A 22,664-nucleotide genomic window follows, 5' to 3' on the forward strand; every position below is an offset into this window, starting at 1 on the left:
TTCTGATGGTTTTAATAAGGTAATTTTTTAAAAGGGCACCAGGAACTGGACTAGTAGATTCAAAAAGAAATGCACTGGCATATGTAAGACACTTCCCTGCAATGAGCAGTAAATAATCTGAGGGGAAAGCTAGCTTTCTGGCAAAATACAGTTCTTGCAGAATTTATGTTTTCTCCTAAATTGCACAATGCTTTTTAACACCATATGCCAATCTGGGAATCTCAAGCGTAGTAATTAGCTTTGAGTTTTTGGAACACTTCGTAAGGCTTGGATTAATCCCAACTGTATTATCTGGTGTCAGTTACTTTAAATTGGAGACACAGCATACCGAGTTACCAGCCAGTGAATTGTGCAATAATGACCATATGCCATATGCTATTTTGTGTCTTTCCTGTATATATATTGTACCTATAACTTGTGCTAGATCCAATTAAGGGGAAAGCAATGTTTGCTCCTGATACAAAGCAAAGCACTCTGCATTTTGCATAAAGCGGATGTCTCCCAAATGGCAGGCTTGAAGTCAACCCCCTGCTGAGCCATTGTACTGAAATATATGTTGCTTTTTAGAACTTTAAGTTTACTTCCTCCCGAGAAAAACACTATCCTGGCGCTATCTAATGACCAGCCATAGGACCTTAACAGCTTGTAGGGTCACAGTCTTGAATGGGAGTGCAACCTTGGCACAGATTAAGGCACAGGAAGCCCTTCCTACAGCCTGTAGCCATCTCCTGTGCTCCCTCACTGTAACAACTTTGGCTTTGCCTCTCCCATCAAAGTCCCTGCTCTGTGCTGCCCTGTGTGAAGAAGTCCTCAGAGCAGGGTCAGCAATCCACATTAGTCTTGCAGTGAAGGCTCCACTTCAGAGGAGTCAGGAGCACCTGAGAATTTTGCATAGGAGGCTGTCTGTGCAGCTCATCGTCTTACAGTAATTTCATTATCTTTCTTACTTTTTCCCCAAATCAAGTTCAAGGTGACCTTCTAAGCATCACTAGAGGGACTGTCAATAGACAGCTGATGCAACTGAACTGCTTTATGATGGTTGTTTGCTTTCTTGATCCGTAGCAGGAGCATGTAGCCCTCAACCCAGGGAGCTTCTGGCCACAGCGCTTTCATCCAGCGGGCAGAATCAAATCCAGAGTGAATAGTTGCCTATGATTTGATGAATCACTTTGCTTTTCAGTGTGTCCTCTGATCAAAATACAGACATTAATGATCGCATTTGTCTCATTGTCTTTGCAGGTGGGAATCAGTTGCCAAAGCAATGTGTCTGGAGTCGTTTGAGCCACACAGCATTCAAAGGTCCTGCTCTGGCACTGCCTGAGTCTCACAGAGGTCCTGTGTCATATTTGAAGTCCTATGTAAATACCTTGGATGTCTTTGGGAATATCCAAGGGCACTAAGTAGCCACATTTAAGCAACCTAACTATGTTCTGGACATGTGTACCTCAGCCAGTCACCATGGAATCTCCTTACAGTCAGTGGAGGGTAGTAGGCACTTTTGGGGCACAGTGCATCTGACAAATGTGTCCTGTGGATGAGACAGACTGTGTGCTAGGTTCAGATGTTTCTGTGCAGTTTAGGGTGTCTAGGCTAGCTGCAAATGGCTAAATTATAGATGATTGCCATTCCAAATAACCCAGGTTCTGTTCTTCTGCTTTGTGTAGTAATAAAAATGGAAGTGATGCTGGCAGACCCAAAACATCTGTGTTTCTCATTCTCCAAAGGCCTCACAGATTCTGGTTGGGAGAGAGAAAATAGGTTGTCCAAAGAAGTGATGAGAATGCTTCCCAAGAATGTGATGATGTTTCCAAGGCATTAAAAGGGGAAAAAAAGAAAAACCTAAGGAGGAATACAAACTCATTCTTTCGGAAGAACCTTATTGCTGGGTTGTCCATATGGAGTGGTTTGCTCTGTGTTGTGGTGGGGTTTCTATTTTAGACCCAAGGCTAAGCACCCAGTAAGACCATCTCAGAAAGATGGTGACCTAAATTAAGACAACAGTAAAAGAAGGAAACTTAAGAGGCTCCGTTTTCAGGCAGTGGTGGAACAAGGCAGGCTAAATATTTATTAGTCCAAGGTCAGAGGTTGTCTCAGGCAGGGTCAAAACTTGAACACAGGATTCCTCTGACTTTCCTAGCCAAATGACTTCTTTTCTTCATCTTTCTACAGACACATGGTTTTGGCAATGTACTATGTAGGATTTTTTCAACTAAATGTGAAATTTGAGGCAGGCTTTATAGAAAATTCTGTAGGGCTTTTTTTACTTTTTGTCTTTTTTCATTTTTCTTTTTTCTTCTTTTTTTAATAGACAGAAAGACTGTGTGGCTCATGAAAAAATCAACACTTGGAAACACTGTTCTTTGAGTTCAGTTATTAACTGCTAAATCATTTTTAAACCAGGTCTGCTTCCTATTTCTTCCATTTCCAAATATAAAATATGTCACTGTTTTGTCTTGTGTGTTAAGATGTTAGATCAATATCTGAATAATTAAATGCAGCAGGATAATGAACAGTTTAATTAGCCTTGAGGTTTTCAGAGTATTAGCTATTAAAGCTAAATAGGAAAATTGGCTTGCTCTGAACCCTTTTATTTATAAATTGCAACTTGGCAAAAGTACAGATCTAAGTTTATTATGCATTTGGATTGTGCAATACAGAACTGCTAGGAAAAATCTTAATCCATCTAGACCACAGCAATCATTTTTGTTTGAGAATGATTACATGCACTATGCTCTCGCAACATCTGTGAACATCCCGACGGGTTCTGAAGTACCAGGACTGTTTTGGAGCCGTTGTTCAACACCACAGACCTCACCTGTGTTTCACTTTGACTCAACATTTAGTAAGGGAAAAGAGAAAAACGCAACCCTCGGTCCGGGTTGAAAGCGCTTTGCAGAGGTCTGTGCTTGATCCTGGCAGGGATTCGGCCTCGAGGTGGCCCTGCGATAAGGCTGACTGGTTCCTCATTTACAGTGACCCAGCGCGGTAGCTGTCTGCCCTTACATTTAAGCAATTAAAACACATCTACACATCATATCTATGGGTGAGGGTTAACAAAGATGTTCTTCTAAGTCATCTTATTTTCACTTATGTTCCCTTACAGTAATATTTGCATTTTCTTCCATGCAGGTAAATACAGGCACACATTTTGAAAGCAGATTAAAACACCCTGATAGAGCAATCCAGTAGAAGAAGACAAAACTGAAGGGGGGAAAAAAGGAAGAGAAAGGTTTTAATCTCTTTCAAAGGAAGTGCAGAGTCATCAGACACTTTTTTTGTTGACTTTATTTACACAAGGAAAAGATGCAAAATGCTGATTCCTGCTGGCAAAAATATTTTCCCGTGCATTGCTTCACAGGTGTATTGTTTCATACCAAGGAAGTCTGGCTAAATGTGCACCTGGGAGAAACATCAGATAAGACTGCAGAATAGAAATAAGTCAAGTCCAGAACAAAGGCCATGTGACCTATCCTCAAAAATCACTGTCTTGAAATAGGTCAGATCCAGACAATTACTCAGAAAATTCACAACTCAGGGAAAGGCACAGATTTTGGATTACTTTCCTGAGATCTCATCCAGATCCAAACTACCCTTGCTAAATGAAAGCCGTATAAACTCACATACCAGCTAATAATTTCCCTAGATTCAGACTCTGTGAAAGACAGCCTTAGCATTTTTGTACTTCTTTTCTTAAACATGCTGATTACAGTAGAATTTTACATAGCCTGTGTCTATGTACCCTGCTTAATTTCTGACTATGTACAGATAATACCTTTAGGATTTATTAGTGCTTGCAAAATTGGTAGTAGTATCTAATCTGCAATATTAATCTAAATTTAAATTGAATCTAAAGAATCTATAGGTCCTCATTAAGTCTCAACAAGGCTCCCGAAGCTCTCTAAATAACACTGAGGGTTACTTAGGATCGGCAAGATGGAAGTACTGCTGAAATCCTGATTAATCCTTCCCATGCCTCATGCAAACTGTAGATTTGGTCCTTATGGAAAGTTGACATTCAGATTTCCCAGACTCATGTTTCTCAAGGATAATCCACACTTAAATTTGTACCTTGTAAGGATAAGGTAGCTTTTTTTGAGCCAAATCTCAGTGGAGTTCAGATTTTTTTAAACTGGCCTTAGCAGATATATCAAAGGGGAAACCCTGTTTGTAGGAACACTTGGAATGTCAGCACAGGACAGAAAGCAACAACCCAACATCAGACAAAAAGATGCTTCCTGCTTCTGACTCAGAATCTAGGTCTTGTTTTAATCCACTGTGGATCCCAGTGGTGCCCACAAGACATCACCGACCATCACAAAGTCCAAGGAAATATTTCATTGTCACTTCTTTGGTTTTTTTCCTGAATTGACCGCAAGGTTAAGATACGCATAACCAAACATAGTTAATTCAGAATAATATAATTGTTGTGCTTAATAAACAATTAAAATTATGCTGGAAATGAAGAGTTCCAGATGAATCAATTGTTTTTATCCCTGTGGACTAAAATAACAACAAATTTAAGCAAACACTGTGGTTTTTATCCTCAACTGAACTTGACTTCGACTTCACTGCACCATGTAACACAAAACTTGCCATTTTATGTAAGGGAATGGCTGCCACGCACCTTTGTGTGGCATAGTTTTGAGGCTATGTGCGTACATTTTTAAGGATAAGCAGAAGATGAAGTGATGAGTCAGGTCCTTAGCCTGCTTCTGCTGTTCTTGACACTAAAAGGCACAAATGGAGAAAGGCAAAAGGACTATTCCAACTAGACAAGCTAGAAGCAGCCAGAAAATGAAGAAATAAAGGTAGGCTTCATTTCAATCAGCGTCAAACAGCTAGAAGTTAGGTGTTTGGTTTAATGTTGTTGTCCTCTACGGTGACCTTCGGCAGCACTTGCGGTAGCGTTCATCCCTGCCAAGTAGGGGTGCGTGGAGAGGGGAGATGGGTCACCCTCTGCAGGTGCCCCTTTCGCCCCTCCGCACAGAAAAAGTGAAGACAAATCTGTCAGGCTTGACATCTGACTTCGGGCTGGCCCCTGCCCCAAGTGGGGATCATGGCACGCTGGAAACATGTGGTTGCTGCTGTGGACAGCCACCTTGTTTGAGGCACGCGTCCTCCATCCCGCCTGAACCCTGTGGAGACCTGGCGGTGTTCGGGCCTTTGGTCTGACAACCAAAAAACAGTGATAAGATCTCGCTCAGTCTGAATATCCTGACTGTCAAACGTTCAGGAGACACGCGAAAGCAAAGGCTATGCTCGGCATCTTAGAGAGCAATTGCAAGCAGATGCTGGACATGTTTCTCTTTTGCTAAATGTAAGAGGACAGCTTCTTAGGCCTGGCCAAGCCTGGATGACCCGTTGGGGTGCCAAGGGGGTTGAAACCACCTCACCCTAAGCAAGGAGCAAGGCAGGGTCAGGCAAGCTCCGCCAAAGGTGGAGACAGAGCACACAGTGTTTCAGCAGCTCTGAGATATACGACAGAGTGTGTTACCTGCTGACAGCTCCGGAGCAGAGGGATACAAAGAGACCCCGAGCTCCTGCTGTAGAGAGGTGCCAAAAGCCCGGAATGCGGGCGTGGTTCCAGCTACTTCCCCTCCCTTGTTTTCCCTGCCAACCTGTGCAGCCAGTGAGACAGTAGATGTGAATGAAGGAAAGCCTTCTTAGCTCATCTGGTTTACCTCTTTGACAAGGTAGACATATTCCCTCCAATTCCTGTATGGGGACAGTCAGTTCTGTGAGGAAGCACCATTTCGGATCACCTGGAGTAAGCTTCTGAAAGATTCCTCTCGCGCACCTCAACGACACAGTTGGTGTGAAGAAGAAAAGTAGATATTTGCAAAAAGTGGCTTCGGGATAAAAGGGATGTAAGTGTCAACACCCCAACCCCAACTTGCCAAATGTTGTTCTCCTTTACTGTACAGCAGCCCCATTCAAGCACAAGCCTTGTTTGTTTATTTATTAAGTACATATGTTTTATGGAGTCTATGATCTGCAGAAAGCATTCCAGCTTTTGGACCCAAAGGCAAAATCCTTCTTTCCAATCTGCACAGCCGATCTTTATGCTGATATTTTGCTCTTCCTAAGGGATTTCCGTGCAGTGAGGGAAAGAGAAATACCAGAGCTCAAATCCACCAGGTGTATCTGAAAGGAAAAGCCTGCTTTGTTGTCCTCCTCATTGCCTCCCTCAGCAAAAGGAGAAATGCAAAAAGGAAAATGCAATAGAAAATATTATGGCCAATACTGCTAATATTTAATAAACAGAGTGTTTTGAACTAAACCTGGTGGCTTTTCATAATTAGGTGTCAGTTCCACCAGCATTAGCACAACTTCATAGCTCAACAAGGGAATGGAGATGCTTGTCTCACACTCAACTTACACGTTTTCTGTGAGAAAGAGCAACATTTTGGAAAAGGCTTCCTTTCCACTCTTTAGATGTGTGTGATCTTGAATCACCCCTCTAGTTTCTCTTCCTTTTTTTTTTTCACCAAGAGTAGTCATTTTCAATAAGGTTCATGAAGAGTTTCTGCTTTTGAAGGTCCCAAATGGCTTAAATCACTCTTAGCACAAATGCACTCTCTATTGTGGAAACTGAAACCTGCCACACCATAAGGTGATCTGTATATTAGAACCAGATATCCCTTCACATCTGCATTTCCAAGCAGTGATGGGGTATGTTTTGAGTTAGCCTACTTTTAGAGAGTGGCTCATCAGGTAGAGATATAGCTATAAATATTGCTAAAGGGCTGGTGTTTGCCAGGCTCTTACAAGGATGCTGGCTGGGGAGAGGAGGACGTGTAGGTAAGAGGTACTCCCCTTTGCAAAACACACATCACCTACCCAAACTACCATTAACTGCACACCATGATGACAGGGCACCTTTTCTTCCTACTGTCTGAGGAAACCGCTGTCCCTTGCCAGATGTATGACACAATTTTGCGTGCTTCAGGTCGGCCTGAAGCTGACCCTGTCCTCTAGTCCTAAGAGCAAGTGGCATGGCATGGCTTGGCTCCGCAGACTACACGCTCTCCCACTCCAAAACAGGGTGGTCTGAAACCTGCCAGGAGCAGTCCATGGACTTTATTATGCTATAAATGCCCTGTCATGGTCTGGAAGGGGACTGACAGGCCAAAATCTGCCAGGGACTAAGTTTACAGTGAAGACTACGGACATGCATTTGCCTAAGCCTGTGTCATGATCCTTTTTAGCTTGTCCACACACACTCAACCAAGAAAGCCAAGGCATACGGAACATTTGAGCAGGACAAGGGAAGACCAAGTCATCTGTGACCTGGAATGGCGAGGCCACACTATTACAGTGTGCTCACCAAAGAGAGCAGTCCCATCTCCCACTGAGTGCCTTCCCCTTATAAAATTCAGTTAATTGCATCTTCTCTGCAGGTCTGCCCTTCACCCATCTGCACCATGGCATGTATTGTCATGAAGCAGCAAGAAAGCCCCTCCAAGACCAGACCGTTGGAAGATGACATGGGAAGTGATTCATCTGACTTTTTTTTATATGACAGTTCCCCCCTGAATGCATGGACAATGCTGGCTAGATATGCTTTCTCTTGAAGAGCAGCATAGGATGAAAAGGTTAGATGTAGATGTCTCCACTTAGTTTGATTATCCCCCCCCAGTAGATGTGGGAGGAGAATTTTGCATGAGAGAAGGACATAAAAGGGTCATGGGTACCTTTTCCTAATTAGTCAGCAGGACATACCCCTGTGATGCGCAGCAAAGGTGCACCTTCAGCTCTCCTCGCCCATCTCTCCAGTACTGTCTCCATTTAAATCAAGACTTCAGCTCCCTCTGGGTAAGACATGGATTTGCAAAGTGTGATATGGAAACTTTCCTGCAGCAAGTCCACTTATTGCTCCAATTTCACGTAACTGCAGTATAGATTTTAATATTCATAGCCAGAGGCCTGTGTAAATGTCTAGGCTGACTTCTCATGTCCTCGCAAGGGCAGAATGTGGGCCGCGGTGTTCAGGTTTCATGAGGAATTACTGTGGGAACTGGCTCGCGCCGTCCTAACAGAACTCAAGGAGTTTGTGAAGTCAAAGGGGAATCTTACGAGAAGGAGCTGATATGGCTGGGTTTCCTGCCGAGCCCCACTGAGATCCCGGGGAAGATAGCACATCTCAGTGCCGCTTGCCGAGAGAAAGCAAACAGAGCTTTACCGCTGAGTTCACTCAGTGTTTGACCCAGCCTTCCTACTGCTTTAGGGTTTTCTAAGACTAATCAGACTTGATAACAAAATAATTCAGAACAAGAAAGTGAATGCTTTTGGGGTTTCCATGGATTTACATTAGGATCTGAGTTCATTACAATATTAATTTTGACTAGGTCCAGTCCTTTCTAAAGGCATTTCAACACTACTTTCATGCTATGTGAAAATGTAATTTTTGTATACCATAATAAACATGTATGTATGTAACTGTATATATCTCCAGATACGTATCTCCACATATGCTGGAACATTGCAAAACTATTTATAATACATTACAGAGCCATTTGACATTTACATTCATCCCCAGATTTTAATGACTCACATAAACTCTAACTACTCATTGATTTCTATAAAGATTATTTCTGAACTGACTCAAAAATTCCTGGTTTTACATTTGTATATATATCATTGGTGATAGAGGGTTTTTTGGGGGAAATCTATATGCCTCACTCAAATATGATTTGCAAAAGTATAATTTTCACATGACAATGAAAAATAGTTTCCTTGATCCAATGGCAGTTTTAAAGCTTGATATGTTGTCCTCTTTTATGATAAATGAATTACAAGTCAGTGGAAAAGAGATGCTTTCTGGTTTCTATCTGTGCAGAGCTCACTTGTTTCTTATTAATATAACTCACAAATATAGGGGTTTTTTAATATAATCAAGCTCCATGTAATTTTCACAAGTTTTCTTAAATCTTTCCCTTAGAATACACACAGTTTGAATCATTTGACTATCAAAGTGCATGCAAAAGCTAGTATAATTTTTACCCCAATGTTAATCTTATTTGGGGGTTAACTTTGATCTATGCATCAATTTTCCTTTTACACAACTGTAAAAATACAAAGGATGTTTTGTACTGTAAGTTCTTAATACTTTCTTTGATTGAATTTGGCTCTGTCCTGGAATTAATCTAAAACTCCTGAGTCAATCAGATTTAAGAAGGTATGAGTTTTTACTCAATTCACTAAGCTCCAACTGTTTTTGAAGTTTGATCTAAGACTCCAATGTATCAACACATGGGGAAGTTCATTACAGTCCTTGACAATGCTTTAATACTCCACTAAAATAATTCAAGACTGGATGAGAGAAGGAGAACAGCATTTTAATAAAGTTTTACTTCAGAATCCTCAACTTCAAACTCTGGCAGAAAATCATCAGATTCAAACTGTAGGTACATACAAACCAGAGATAAAGTCTACTTTGTTAATTAAAAAATAGTTTGATTTTCTTATATTGCATAACACAAAAATCAAATGTTAAATGTTATTTCAAACTTTAAACAGTTATAATCTGTTGTGATAGTGCAAAATCTTTTTTTCCTTAAATCTTTTGGTTTAGGCAAAATCGAGAGTTGTGTACAGTGTTTCATTTCAGGACACCTTCATTTTCTAAGGGAAAATAATTCCAAAAGTCTTACGGATAATAGGTTAATAATGTTCAATAGCTCTGAAAAGTCACTTTTTTCTACTGTGTCTTTGTATTTTCCAACTTGATTGTTAACAGAACAAAATATCCATGGTTAGGTCTGGTAAGGATCTTTTTCCATAATGCTCTTTTGTCTGTATAACAATAATAAAAGCTTTATTGGCACCTATTTCACATGACCTCCGTAATTCTCCTGTGGCTGACCCTAACCAGTACCAATAAAACCATGCATTCTCTCACTGTACATACAAAAAAAAAAAGTCATGTTAAAATTGTGTAAGGAAATAAATGCCAAAGACCTGTCTGGAAAAGGCACTTTAAAACAGGACTGTATTATAATTGTTAGCTCTTTTCAGTAGGGAGTACCTTTTTTGAAGATATCACATAATTTGCTGATGATCCATTTTCTCCCTCTCTCACCATCTCCAGTTAGACAATTAACAAATATTTCTGAAAGGGCTCTGGAATTTTAACGCATTGGAATAGATATTCCCCAAAATCATTCTCGAAGTCTTTTCTTCATTACTATATTCACGTACCCAAGGATATTCCCCAGTTTGATAATTTTTCCTGGGTTAAAATACCCCTCACTCAGCAAAGAAACAGCACTTAAGCGATGCAATTCATGCTCCCAATTGTATGACATCTCTAACGAGCAATAAATAGGCATCACGGACACTCAGGACATGCTACGGGCTGGAGGTTTCCATGCAAAGCACTTAGTGACTATCTGTGAATAATGAATACATCCATGGGAATCAGCATGGGTTGTGCAGCGTCCTTGAAAGGGGAAAAGTTCTCTGCCAGTGTCACTGGTGGTGAGGAATTCAGTAGGGTTGGGTTTATAGAGATCATTTACTGGAAAAAAAACCCCAAACCATAACTATCAGTTTCTCTGCTTCCCCATCTTCGGGGACCCCTTAAAATTTACTGCAAATTCAGAAAGGAATTCCACAAAGAGCTGCTGCACTTAAGTGATATTTAACCCACATTTGAAGGGTTTTAGGGTTTTCTACCTGCAGGAAAAAAGAGGTTCCCACTGCCATGTTGTCCTTGTCCTTTGCGGGTTCCGTACTCGAAAGGCCACGAGAAATGGGGTATCCCTGTGAGATGCGCACAGGACCCTCCCCCGGGCGGGGGGGGTGTGAGGGGGGGAAGCTGGCCGGGACCCCCCTCTGAAACGCCCCCTCCGCTTGTCCCAGCAAGGCCCAGCGGGACGTGACCCCCCTCCCCCGGGTCCTGCCCCGCATCCGCGAGCTCCAGAGGGCGGCGGAGCGGGAGCAGAGACCTGGCGAACTCCACGCAGGGGCGGGAGGGGCCCCGGCGGGAGAGGTTTGGGCGGCTCCTCCGAGAGCTGAGCGGACCCCCTTCCCCCAGCAGTCCCCGGGGGGGGGGAGGAGGAAGAGGAAGATGTTACACAGAGGCAGTACAACCATCTTCTGTTTGATCTTTTACGTTTTTTTAAGGAAGGTATCCAAATCATCCCACCACCACCTCTGGTCCTCTAAAGGAGCGTTGGACGCGAAAAACGCTGCTTTTGCGTCGTTGTATCTGCTTTTGCGTTTTGGTGGCTCCCGACAGTTTACTGAAGATGCGAATACGGTCTTTATTTGTTTTATTTTTATAGCTAAACCGAACCTGGCTGAAAAACTATTTTTATTTATAAGTATACACATACATACATATTTATATATCTCAATATATCAACCAGAGGCAGATGTTGGCTGTGAATTTCCTTACCCGCAGCGCTGCCGTCTGATCTGTCAGGAGGGTGACAGGAACCGAGGGGTCTGTTGAGCATGGAGAAGGGAGGGATGGTTCCCCTGCCCGCAAAGCCACCTCTGCCCGCGGCGCTGAGGGCTAAACGCCTCCTGCAAAGATCCGGGCTCCAAACGTACCGCGGGCCCTTAAAAGCAGAGAGGAGCAGAGGTTAGGTAGCGAGCGCTAAAGCCTGTCTTTCATTTCATTTCTATTTTACGACACATCGAGGCGGTGCTGGCGGGGGGAGAGCAAGGGGAGACATCAAACACCGGCAGGGTAATTGCATTCACATTGCAGGCCGGCCCGCTCCACTTCGTGCGGGAGGCGTCAGGGCAGCGGCGGGAGCGGCCGGCCCGGCATGGCCGTGGCTCACTGGAGGCACTTGTCACACTCACATACACATTTCGGCCCTCCATCTGCTGATTCCCTCCGGAGCCAGGCCCCAAGCCCCCACTCCTCCCTGTCCCCTGCGTGGCAGCCGGCCGTGCTTTGCACCCACGTCGAGCAAACCCTGCCAAAGGCTCAGGGGCCGTCGGAGATGGTGACGGCGGGAGGGGGGGGGGGGGGGGGGAATATCCCACGGGCATCCCACGCCAGTGATCGGCACGGGCTGGGAGCCAGGACTGCTCAGCAGGAGAGACCCCACGGGCAGCCGTCCCGCACCTCCCGGAGCTGCAGGTCTCCAAAACCTCGGAGAAAAACATGTACCTGGGAGAGAAACAGAGCCAGAGTGGAAATAATAAGGGGCCCACCACCTATAGTCTAAATCTGGTCTCAAAGTCACCCCTGCCGAAACCACGGGGAAATCCCTTCCGACCCGCCGGAGGCAGGCAGGAGCGCGCTGCCCGGGGAAAGCCTCTCCACCCAGCTGCCTGCCAAAAATAAAGCTTTACCGTGCCGCAAAGAGACGGCTGTGAGAGAGAAGGCGGTGGGGGAAGGAGAGGTCCTGCCTCGCCGCGGCCACCCTCAGCCCCGCCGGAGCCGGCCCGGGAACCGCGCCGGCACGGCCCTTGCCCGACGTGGGGGTTAGCCCGGGGTGATGGCAATGCCCTCGGCACAAGGGGGACCCCCGGCCCCGCGTTACCGCCGGGCAAGTGACACCGACAGGAGATAGGACAGGGGCCCGGGATGTCTTTCTGACATGAAATTACGAAAATGCCCTCACTGGTTGCTTTTTCTGCTCCCTACGCTGAGCCCTGCTGGGTGGCTGCAGGGAGACATCCAGCGAACACACGCCCTTTTTCTCCTCATCATCATAATAAGCACAAAGAATATTAAGCACAAAGTGTAAGTAGTCATGTCACTATAGCAATGTAAAAGGTATGTAAACATAACTACAGGCTTAAAAAAATACCCCATACACAGGGACATGTATGTACAAGTGTTGTATTTGCAGGTACAGAATTATACACATCCCGATTTTGTGTTTCAGGAATATGTCTGAGGATACATGACTTTTCACAAGCACAGTTCAGCATTATTGCACACCAAACAGTCAAACGTTATGCTACAGAAATACGGAGGAAAAAAAAAGCAAGAGCAAATTTACTCTTACGGATTTTGTTATACTATTTCTAAGTGGAAAGCAAATAATATCACATAAGTTGCATGACCACACTGCAGGAACATTTTATAAAATATGGGTACGGGATACATGCATATCGTTTGCACATTGTGTATAAAATTTATAGAAGTAACCAGGGTCCACATTTTTCTCTTTATTCCGGAAAGCACACATACGTTTTCTGAGTCTGCCAGTCAAAGAGCTGACGGTTTATGGATGGTTAAGACATACCGGTCAAACTCGTGTTTCCTATCCAGCAACAGGCACCAAGATGCGCAGATTGCATAAGAGCAATGTTCGCTAACATCACTTCTGTGCAACTAGTGACGAATGCGCTTTCGCCCGGTTTACAGTTCACCAGGCTGCTCTCGGTCTCTGCCCAGGTAGGAGAGAAAGCCGAACGTGTCCTTGTATATTCCTGCTTTTCCAGAGTCCATTTCAGAGCTCTGGCATTTTTTTCCTTTCCTTTTTTTTTTTTTTTTTTTTTTTCCTTTCCTGAAACAGATCCTGACCTCAAAGGTCCCCACCGCCACCCCGGGAAAGGGAGCGGGACCGCTCCGTGCCGAGGAGGCCGCCTCCGCACCGGCTGCGCCCCGGCCCCGCCGGACACTCCCGCCGGGCAGAAACCGGTGCCCCCGTTCAAAAGCGGGAGAGGGAGGCGGGGCTTGGGAAAGGGACGCTTGTCCAGGAGTACCGCGAAGGGGAACAAGTAGGAATATCCCGACAGAGGAGGCAGAGCAGAGCAGGAGGAGAGAGCCGGCCTGCAGGTGAACATCGCAAGGGCATCTCTGTACTCACCCCAGCCTCCGCCGGTCTCCGACGGGCACTCTGGATCCACTCGTCCTTCTACGAACCTGGCCCGTCTGGTCCCAAGGGAAAAGGCAGAGGATCACTCTCCTGCCCCAGCGCCCTGCAGCGGGGGGGAGTTTTGTGGGGTTGCTGGGGGTCCCCGTCCAGAGGCGGGCGGATCCGGAAGGCTCGGGAAAAGGGGACAGGCGGAGGGTGGCTTTGCGGTTTTCCACGAAGTGGAATTACAATAGGAATAATAGCAAAAAAAGTCGGGCTGCCAAGGGGTAACACCAGGAGCCACGGGCTGGGTGCTGGAGCGGGCGGCGCATCGCCGCTGCCTCCCCGCCCGGGGCGGCGGGAGACGGGGCGGCGTGGACGGCCCCGTCTTCCATGAGCGGGGGCTGTCTGTCTTTCTAAATAAACTATACAGACATAATATGCACATATATAAAAATGTATATGCATATATATATATAAAGGAAAAGGTTAAACGCCACCAACCGGGCCTCCGTCCCTCCACCTGCACACGGGGGCCGATGTCCCTCCGCCGCCCCCCCCCCCCCCGGGTTCAAGTGCCCCAACCCGGGGGTCGGGGCGGGGGGCAACCTCACCGCTCCGCCGGCAGCCCGCGGCCGTGGCCGCCGGGCCCGCGGGGCCGGTGCGAGCTCTCCGGGCGGCGGAGGGCGCATCTCCTCCGTCCATCGCCGCCGCCACAGACATGAAAGCGCTCGGCGGGGGGGTGGGAGGGGGCTGATTATTATTAATGATATTAATATCACCGCGATGTCCGCGGCGCGGGTTGGCTGGCTGGGCTGCCCGCTGAGCCCGCTGCAGCCAATGGGAGGGCCGGGACGTGGGGCGGCCAAGCCCCCCCCCGGCTGCTGCCCGTGTGCCGGGGCCGGCGCTGCCGCTCCCCCCGCGCCGGGATTTGCTCCCTAATTGACCTAAATAAGGAGCTCGTGAGTGGCAGCCCCGGGGCGGTGCACGCACACGCACACACGCCCCGCACGGCACACACACACGCACACGCACGCCCAGGCACCGGCAGCGCCCGGCCCCGCCGCGCTCCGCGCCCTGCGCTTCCCCTGCGGAAATCCCATTTGCCGCGGCGCTCCTCCAATCGCAGGATTCCCCCGCTCGTGTCCAGCGTTTAACTCGCATGACATTTTTATTTCGTTATTATCGTTTTCGCGCAGAATCTGGCGCCTCCGATGGGTTGTCGGGTTGCTTTTTTTTTTTTTTTTCCTTCCCCGTTCCCTTCCCCTCCTCCCCCTCCCCCCTCCCCTCCTAGCTTGCAGGAAATGATGGCAAACCGCGATCTGAAATGATTACTCCGGAAAAAAAACCTTTTATACCAGGAGAGCATCCACGGGGCTAGGCAGAGGCAGGAGGCGGCCGCGGGGCAGCGGGGAGCCGAGGAGCCAGCCGCCGGCGGAGCCGGGACCCCCCTCCCGCAGCTCTCCCCGACGATGCCGGACGAAGCCACGGAAAACGCCGGCTCCACCTCCGCCCGCGTCTCGTCCTTCTTCATCGAGGACCTGCTGGGCACCGAGGGCACGGCGGGCGGCGGGGCGCGGCGGGCGGCGGCGGGCGGCGGCGGCCGCGGGGGTCCGCGCTGCGGGCCGCGCTCTCCGCTGCGCCTCGGCGCCCCGGGCTGCCCCCTCCGCGACGCCGCCGTCGGCTGGTACCGCCGAGCGCACGCCGCTTTCCTGGGCTGCGCCAGCCCCGACAGTAAGTCCCTTTCCCTACCCTTCATCGCCGGGCCCGGCTGGGGCTGGGGGGGGGGTGTCTCTGCTCCCCCCGGGGGGGGGTCCGGTGCCGCCGCGGCCCCTGGGAGCAGGCGCGGAGGGGGACGCGCAGGGTACCCTCCGCAGCCCTCGACCTGCCTCCCCGTTTTCAGCCGCCCAGGGCAAATCTCCGGAAACACTCACTATGTGTCAGGCACCTGGAGCCTCCGCCCCGCCGCCCAAAATGTAAACAGGGGTTGTTGGCTTGCTCGGGGATTCTTTTCTTTCCCTTTCCCACCCCCACCCCCCCCATCCCTTTTTCTTCTCCTTTTTCAAGAGGCTTTTTTTGACGCCCCAGCAAGCCGCAGAGCTGGGAGCACCGTCCCCAGCAGCGCGGCCGAGAGTCTGGAAAGCCGGGGGAGCAGCGGGGCTCGGGCCCCCGCGCCCCGGCCGCCCCTTCCCGCAGGGCCGGCCCCGCTGCCCTCCCTCCGCCCGCAGCCCGGCTCCGCGCAGCGCGGCAGCGGCAGGCAGCGGCCTGTCACGGCTGGCACCCCGCTGGAAAGGGCGCTGGAGGAAAAGCCTGGGTTCAGGGGCAGAAATTAACATCTGAAAAAGTTTATGGGCTGCGATCAGTGGTTATTTTTATCCTGATAGAAAAAATATTATCCCTCGGCGCAGCTCTTTGATTCTGTACGAGCCTGTAGAGTTCGCACGATTCCTCCATAAGGAAAAGAGGCGTGATTTGTAATCCAAAGAGTCCCTTTTTACAGTGATGGGTTTATTAATATTTTTAATTTCTCTCAAAAGTACATCTAGAAACGCAAAAAGACTCCCGAAACAACTGCCTTGTTTTTCTCGCTTTTTTTTTTCTTTTATTTTCCCCTCTGTTCTGTAAAGAGTAGGAAATATTTTTTTCCCTTTAAAATTGCGAATGGAAAGCACAATGTTGGAAACTCCACGGAGACATGCTGGGAGGCAGCGTCCCGGTATTAGAGTAGCTGACCCGATCCGTTTGGTTTATCAAGTTCAGAGTAACGTGAAGCGAAAATATTTCCTTCTGAACGCCCTTTATATACACACACGCACTACTATACTTACCCCTCTTACACACAGCAATATACTTACATAGGTACTTGTAAGTATATATGTGTATATATGTGTGTAAATATATTTGTGCATACATATGTGTGTAAATATATGCGTGTGTGTATAAATAAGAGTTCACACTTGTTCGTATGTGTACGTACATATATAAAAAGTATAGACATGCTTCTACGCGTACATACGTGTGTGTATACGTATACACGTACACTTGTATTGATGTGTACAAAACATACATCTGAAAGTATAGGCATGTTATATACACATATATGTGTGCGTTTAGGTACATGCGTACACTTAGATTCGTATACACGTACGCACATACATGAGTATGTACGTCGATGAGTATACGCATATATACATGAAGGAGATTTTCCCTGTTTCTATATGAGTATGCGTGCGCGCGTGCGTATGTACCCACGAATACTTGGGAGCTTATCACCAGGGACAGGGCAGCGGCAGGAGCCTTTGCCCGGGCTCCTCGCCCGTCGGGCGGCCCCGGCCCCCCGGCCTTGCTCTCTCCGCAGGCGCGTTATTCCCTCTCCCGCTGAGCGGGGCGAGGGGCAGGCGCTCCCTCTGGGTCAGCGGGCGGCTGGGCGATGCTCGGCTCCCCCCGCTCCCCGGGGCCGCCCCACCTCCCAGCCCTCTGCCTCTCTCCGCAGCCAGCGACCGGGACTCGCCCGAGCTGCCCGAGGAGCCGGCGGAGCGGGCGGGCGGCGGCGGGCGGGCGGCGGCGCGGGGCCCGGCGGGCGGGCGGCCGGGGCCGGGCGGCCGCGAGGAGGAGGAGGAGCGCGGCGAGGAGCCGGGAGAGCCGGAGCAACGCGCCGCCGGCCGCAAGAAGAAGACGCGCACGGTGTTCAGCCGCAGCCAGGTCTTCCAGCTGGAGTCCACCTTCGACGTGAAGCGCTACCTGAGCAGCTCGGAGCGGGCCGGGCTGGCCGCCTCGCTGCACCTCACCGAGACCCAGGTGAAGATCTGGTTCCAGAACCGCCGCAACAAGTGGAAGCGGCAGCTGGCCGCCGACCTGGAGGCGGCCAACCTCTCCCACGCCGCCCAAAGGATAGTGCGGGTCCCCATTTTGTACCACGAGAACTCGCCGGCCAGCGCCTTGGGCTTCAGCCTGCCCCACATGTCGCCCCCCTTGGTGGGCTTCTCCAGCGGCGTCAGCTACCCCCTGGGCACCTTCCCCGCCGCCTCGCTCCCTTTCCTACGGTCGCAGATGACAGGACTCGTCTGAGCGCCCACCTGTGCCGGGACCGCGGCCCCCTCGCCCCCTCCCCCGGCTTCCAGCTCCACCCCCCTTCCTCCCCGGACTTTTTATTTCCAGCTTACACGTTTCTCGATTTTCTGGGGTTTGACTCTTTTCCTTTTTTTTTTTTTTTTTTTGTTTTTTTTTTTTAAACGTGCAATAAACTTGCTTTTGGGGTTAACTCAGAGCGACGCGCGGCAGCCGGCGGGAACCGAAAGGACTACGAGGACCCCAGCCATGAGCCGGGAGCGGGTCGGCGGGGCTCCCCCCGCCGCGCATCCAAAGAAAATGCAGCCCCGCGGCAGCGGCGAAGCCCTCACCGCCGCCCCGGCCCCGGGGTGGCACAGACCGGCGCTTTCCGGGGGGCAGCAGCCCCCCCCCAGACCCCTTCCCCGCCCCGCAGAGCTGCCGAGCGTGAGACGAATGTACGGAACCGCCGGGGCCGGGGAGGCGTCCCGGCCCCGCCGCCCCCGCCCCACGGACGGCGAAGCCTCGGGGCCCCCGCCGCGGCCAAGGGACCTTCCCCGGGTCCTCCGCGGCCCCGGGCCAAGCGCTCCTGCCGGGGAAACCTTTCATTTTCCCCGCTGCCCCGGCTGCTGTCCGTGCAGAGCGGGCGGCCCTGCAGATCGCCGCCTCCAGCAGCTTCTCCGGGGCCCTTTGTTTCAGCCACTTAATTCGTACAGGTTCTTCCCCCCCCCCCCGTTACTCTCATTTTCATACGATCGATACCCAAGCATGTGCTGATGCCCCTGGTCCTTCTCGGTGCAGGCTTTTTGATTTGAAACAACTTGAAGGCAAATTGTTGGAATGAATTCGCCCCGCTCAAGTCCGAGCTGTGAGGATTTGGTTTCTTTGTTTTCGTTTTGTTTCCCTGACAAACTATGGGCTAGAATACACAGCTAAATATATATATATAATGCAACATACTGTATTTTACCAGTGCGTTTGCCACTTATTTCGGTCTCCTGAGGAGGCCGAGGAAAAAGCAGCTCGGCTTCTCAGTCTCTTACCGGATCGCTTTGTGTAATCGATTAATAGTTCGCACTGGCAATTAAAAAGGAAGGAAAGAAAAATAATCAGCTGGGGACAGACTGGGGAGCTGTATAGCTAGTTATGCAAGCTAACCTGTAATGTGATATTATATGAAGTATTATGCATGCTAAGCTATTTCTTTCCTTTAACAACTGTTCTGTTTCCCCCTCTCTACCTACTGCTAAAATGAGTTTCGAAAGGTTTGAATTTCATTTTCCGAATATTAAGGAGGAAATGACCTTATAAAACTCAGCCCTGGTGGAAGGTCAAGCTTTGATCGTACGTTTTAGGGCATAATCAGATGTAATTGAACCGACCAGCTCGGAGCACTCGGTGTCCCCGCGGGGAGAGCCGGGTCCTGGATCTGTTGGGGTATGCGCATGCCGACCTGTCCCCAGTGAAGGAAGAGCGATCTAACTTTTACTATTTCCTACGCTTTGCATTGTATTTGGAGCAATCTCACGGTTTCTTGTCATGAAATCGATCGTCGAGCTGCGGCGGAGCTTCAGCTTTGATAGGAAACCCGAGAGGAAGGGGCAGGGGCGGGTTATAACCTCTCCACCGCTTTTGGCTTTTTTTTTTTTTTTTTTTTTTTTTTTTTTTTTTTTTTGGCCTGAAACACGGCTCTGGGCATCAGCCTGCGCAGTCGAAGTCAGGACGCTGAAAGCCTCAAAACCACTCGAGAATGAAATAAATATATATCTATTCCGGGTTCCTGAGAAAAGTGCTAACTTGCCGGGATGCTCGTTTCGACTTTGAGCACCGTTTCTGGAAGCTGTTTGCTTTTTTTTTTTTTTTTTTTTTTTAACTGCTCTGAAATCCCTCGTCTCACTCCGGGAGATCTTCGCCAGCTGTTTTCTTTGCATATCTGTCAAACACGCGAATTTGGGGCGAAAACTTCTAAAGCCTGGTCCCCGAGCAGTGTAAGAAGGACTGGGAAGCGGCGGGGTTGGGGGTGCCGGTCCCCGGACGGGACCCGCCGGCCGCGGGGGGAGCGGGGCCGGGGTGGACTTCAGCCTTTCCATGCGCAGGGGAGGTGACTGGGGGCGATGTTTCTTCCTCGGGGCGCAAACACTTGATTTGATACCGTTCAGAGCCTGGCTACCCCTGGAAGAAAGCGGCCAGACCGTCTCCCCCGTGATGTCCAGCTCCCCAGATCTCCCAGTGTTGCTTACTGGAGTAAAATCCTGACTCACTACAGTCATATCAGAGTAGATTGTAATCCAACGCGAAACTTAACACGCCTGCCACTCTCCACATGCCTTTTCTTTGGAGTAACATATGAGATTATTATACTTCTGATTCTACTAAATATTCTTTTCTTGAAGTTAAGGAACTGGCAGGGCTAAATGATCGATCGGATTTTTAAAATGTGTTTTGACATTAGTTTGTTTGTTTTTTAAAGACGTGCTGATTATATCAATAAACAGATTTTTTTTCATACACTGTATTTGTAACTTATGACCATAGTAAAATATTAAAAAGGTGCAAGACGTGAATTCATCTAAGAAAAAATGCTTACTTATGCCTTATTCTGTACATGGAGAAAGTGCTTTATAGTGGCTTATTAAAAGTATGTGCTGAAAGTAGGAACATAAACACCTCAGGTTTCTTTACCTCGTAGCTTTTTTAATGACGCTTTTCACTGTACCTGGTGGCAAGAAATTTCGGCAGGATGCAGAGAAACAGCTAGCAGAAGACTTAGTCCCTGATGTGTCTGTATTGACGATTTCAAAACAGGCAGAAAAAAACCCAAAACCCCAAGCCCACCCCTCAAATCAGGACAGCGAATTCCTCGCAGTTTTCTTCCCTGTGTGCATTTTTATTAAACAAATCAAAGAGGTAAGAGTCACGCTTTGTGCTTCTTGTGCTATAAGAAAAATGTTGGCGGACTGCAAAGCTCAAAGTAGTTTCGCCAAGGCTGTTCGCGACATATAGAGATATACGTTGCTGCTTTATAGATCAAAGCAACCTCAGAATAGCTTTAAAATAAATCCAGTTATACTACAGCTGTAATATTATTATGCAGCATAAATCCTTGTCTGTTGACATTTATTTAATGAATGTTGCTACAACAGCTTAGCTAGATGGCACTCCAGAGGCGAGGCGAAGGAAAACCTTGCCAGACTACTCACAAAGATAACTTGTGTTTATTGGACGCTAATAAAAATAATTAGTGAAAAGATTTATTTTTTTTAAGCAAACCAAACGAAAATCAAGATATTATCCGAACTGACCGTCTGAAATAAATTCCTGCTGTAGCCGCCATAAGATGTTATTATTAATTACACTTTAAATGGAAATGATCGATATGCTGAAAAGCAGCTTGTTAAATGGCTACTTTGCAAATGGTGCATTGCTCACCGGCTTAAGATGGTCTATAACTTTTCTCGTAGGCACGGGTCTAAAATATTCATGCAAATCAATACTTGATAAATCTCATAGGTGCGCGCTGGCTCCACTGTTGGACAATATATTTGCATCGGTATTTTTTTTTTCTTGTATGCTGCATTATGTTGGAACAGTCTGTCTCTGCCCTGAGAACATGCCAGCCGGGCGGGGGGCGCGCCCCGCTCTCGCCGTCGATCGAAGGGAGACTCGCCCCGGGCTTCGGCGGCCTCGCAGCGTTTAGTGCTCTCAGCCTCAAATTAGATCCAGGCAGTTTTCGTACATTTCCCGTCCCATTCCCGATGAATATAACTTTACGGCAGATTTCTTAATGCTTCATTTAACTGTCCTGAGTTTCTCAACTCTTCTTACGGATCCTACGTTTTAATTTCTATGTAGTGAGGTACACGAATGTCCATTAAAAAAGATATTCATGAAAATCTAGACATGCGCCTAAAATTTAAGGCTTTCTTTTCTTTTCTTTTCTTTTCTTTTCTTTTCTTTTCTTTTCTTTTCTTTTCTTTTCTTTTCTTTTCTTTTCTTTTCTTTTCTTTTCTTTTCTTTTCTTTTCTTTTCTTTTCTTTTCTTTTCTTTTCTTTTCTTTTCTTTTCTTTTCTTTTCTTTTCTTCTCTTCTCTTCTCTTCTCTTCTCTTCTCTTCTCTTTTCTTCTCTTTTCTTCTCTTTTCTTCTCTTTTCTCTTTTCTTCTCTTTTCTTCTCCTTTCTTCTCCTCTCTTCTCTTCTCTTCTCTTCTCTTCTCTTCTCTTCTCTTCTCTTCTCTTCTCCTTTCTTTTCTTCTCTTTTCTTCTCTTCTCTTACCTTCTCTTCTCTTTTCCTTTCTTTTCCTTTCTCCTCTCCTCTCCTCTCCTCTCCTCTCCTCTCCTCTCCTCTCCTCTCCTCTCCTCTCCTCTCCTCTCCTCTCCTCTCCTCTCCTCTCCTCTCCTCTCCTCTCCTCTCCTCTCCTCTCCTTTTCTCTTTAGCAATGCCAGTTTACTGAACAGCCGAGAATTACTCGCTTTATTCGGGAATCCCCTCTAGGATTCTATCGCACGCCTCTCGTATCAAAGTGCAGAGGTTGCAGGAAGGGGATTTAGCTGAGGACTTTGAACAGACCCCAGAGGGAAACGAAAGGTTTCGAAAAGGGGTGCTCCGTCTCGGGGTCACAGCAGAGCCAGATCCGCCTGTGTCCCGGGAGGAAGGAGTGGGCTTAGCGCGCCCAACTCCCCCGAAAAGCCTGTTCATGTGTGACACTTATGGCTGCCTTCCTGTGGGACCCCGGGGAAAGTTGCTTTCCAGCTAGTGAAACCGTTTTCTCTCCCCTCCCTCCCTGCCCGAGATGATGCCCGGCGCAGGCGGGGGATGTCCCCGCCGCCCCGAACCGCTGCCTGCGCCCG

At 48.2% G+C, this 22,664-nt stretch overlaps 1 protein-coding gene across 1 annotated transcript; it reads left to right on the top strand.

Annotated features, from left to right (window-relative positions):
- Window positions 1-15,178: 15,178 nt before the first annotated feature.
- Window positions 15,179-17,840, top strand: LOC132317113 (homeobox protein HMX1). The gene is made up of 2 exons (XM_059818116.1): window positions 15,179-15,506; window positions 17,266-17,840. Exons 1-2 carry the CDS (start codon window positions 15,245-15,247, stop codon window positions 17,838-17,840), a joined length of 837 nt encoding a protein of 278 aa, XP_059674099.1. The 5' UTR covers window positions 15,179-15,244.
- Window positions 17,841-22,664: the final 4,824 nt, after the last annotated feature.

This window comes from Gavia stellata, chromosome 5, assembly GCF_030936135.1.
Source record: "Gavia stellata isolate bGavSte3 chromosome 5, bGavSte3.hap2, whole genome shotgun sequence".
Classification (NCBI taxonomy): Eukaryota; Metazoa; Chordata; class Aves; order Gaviiformes; family Gaviidae; genus Gavia; species Gavia stellata.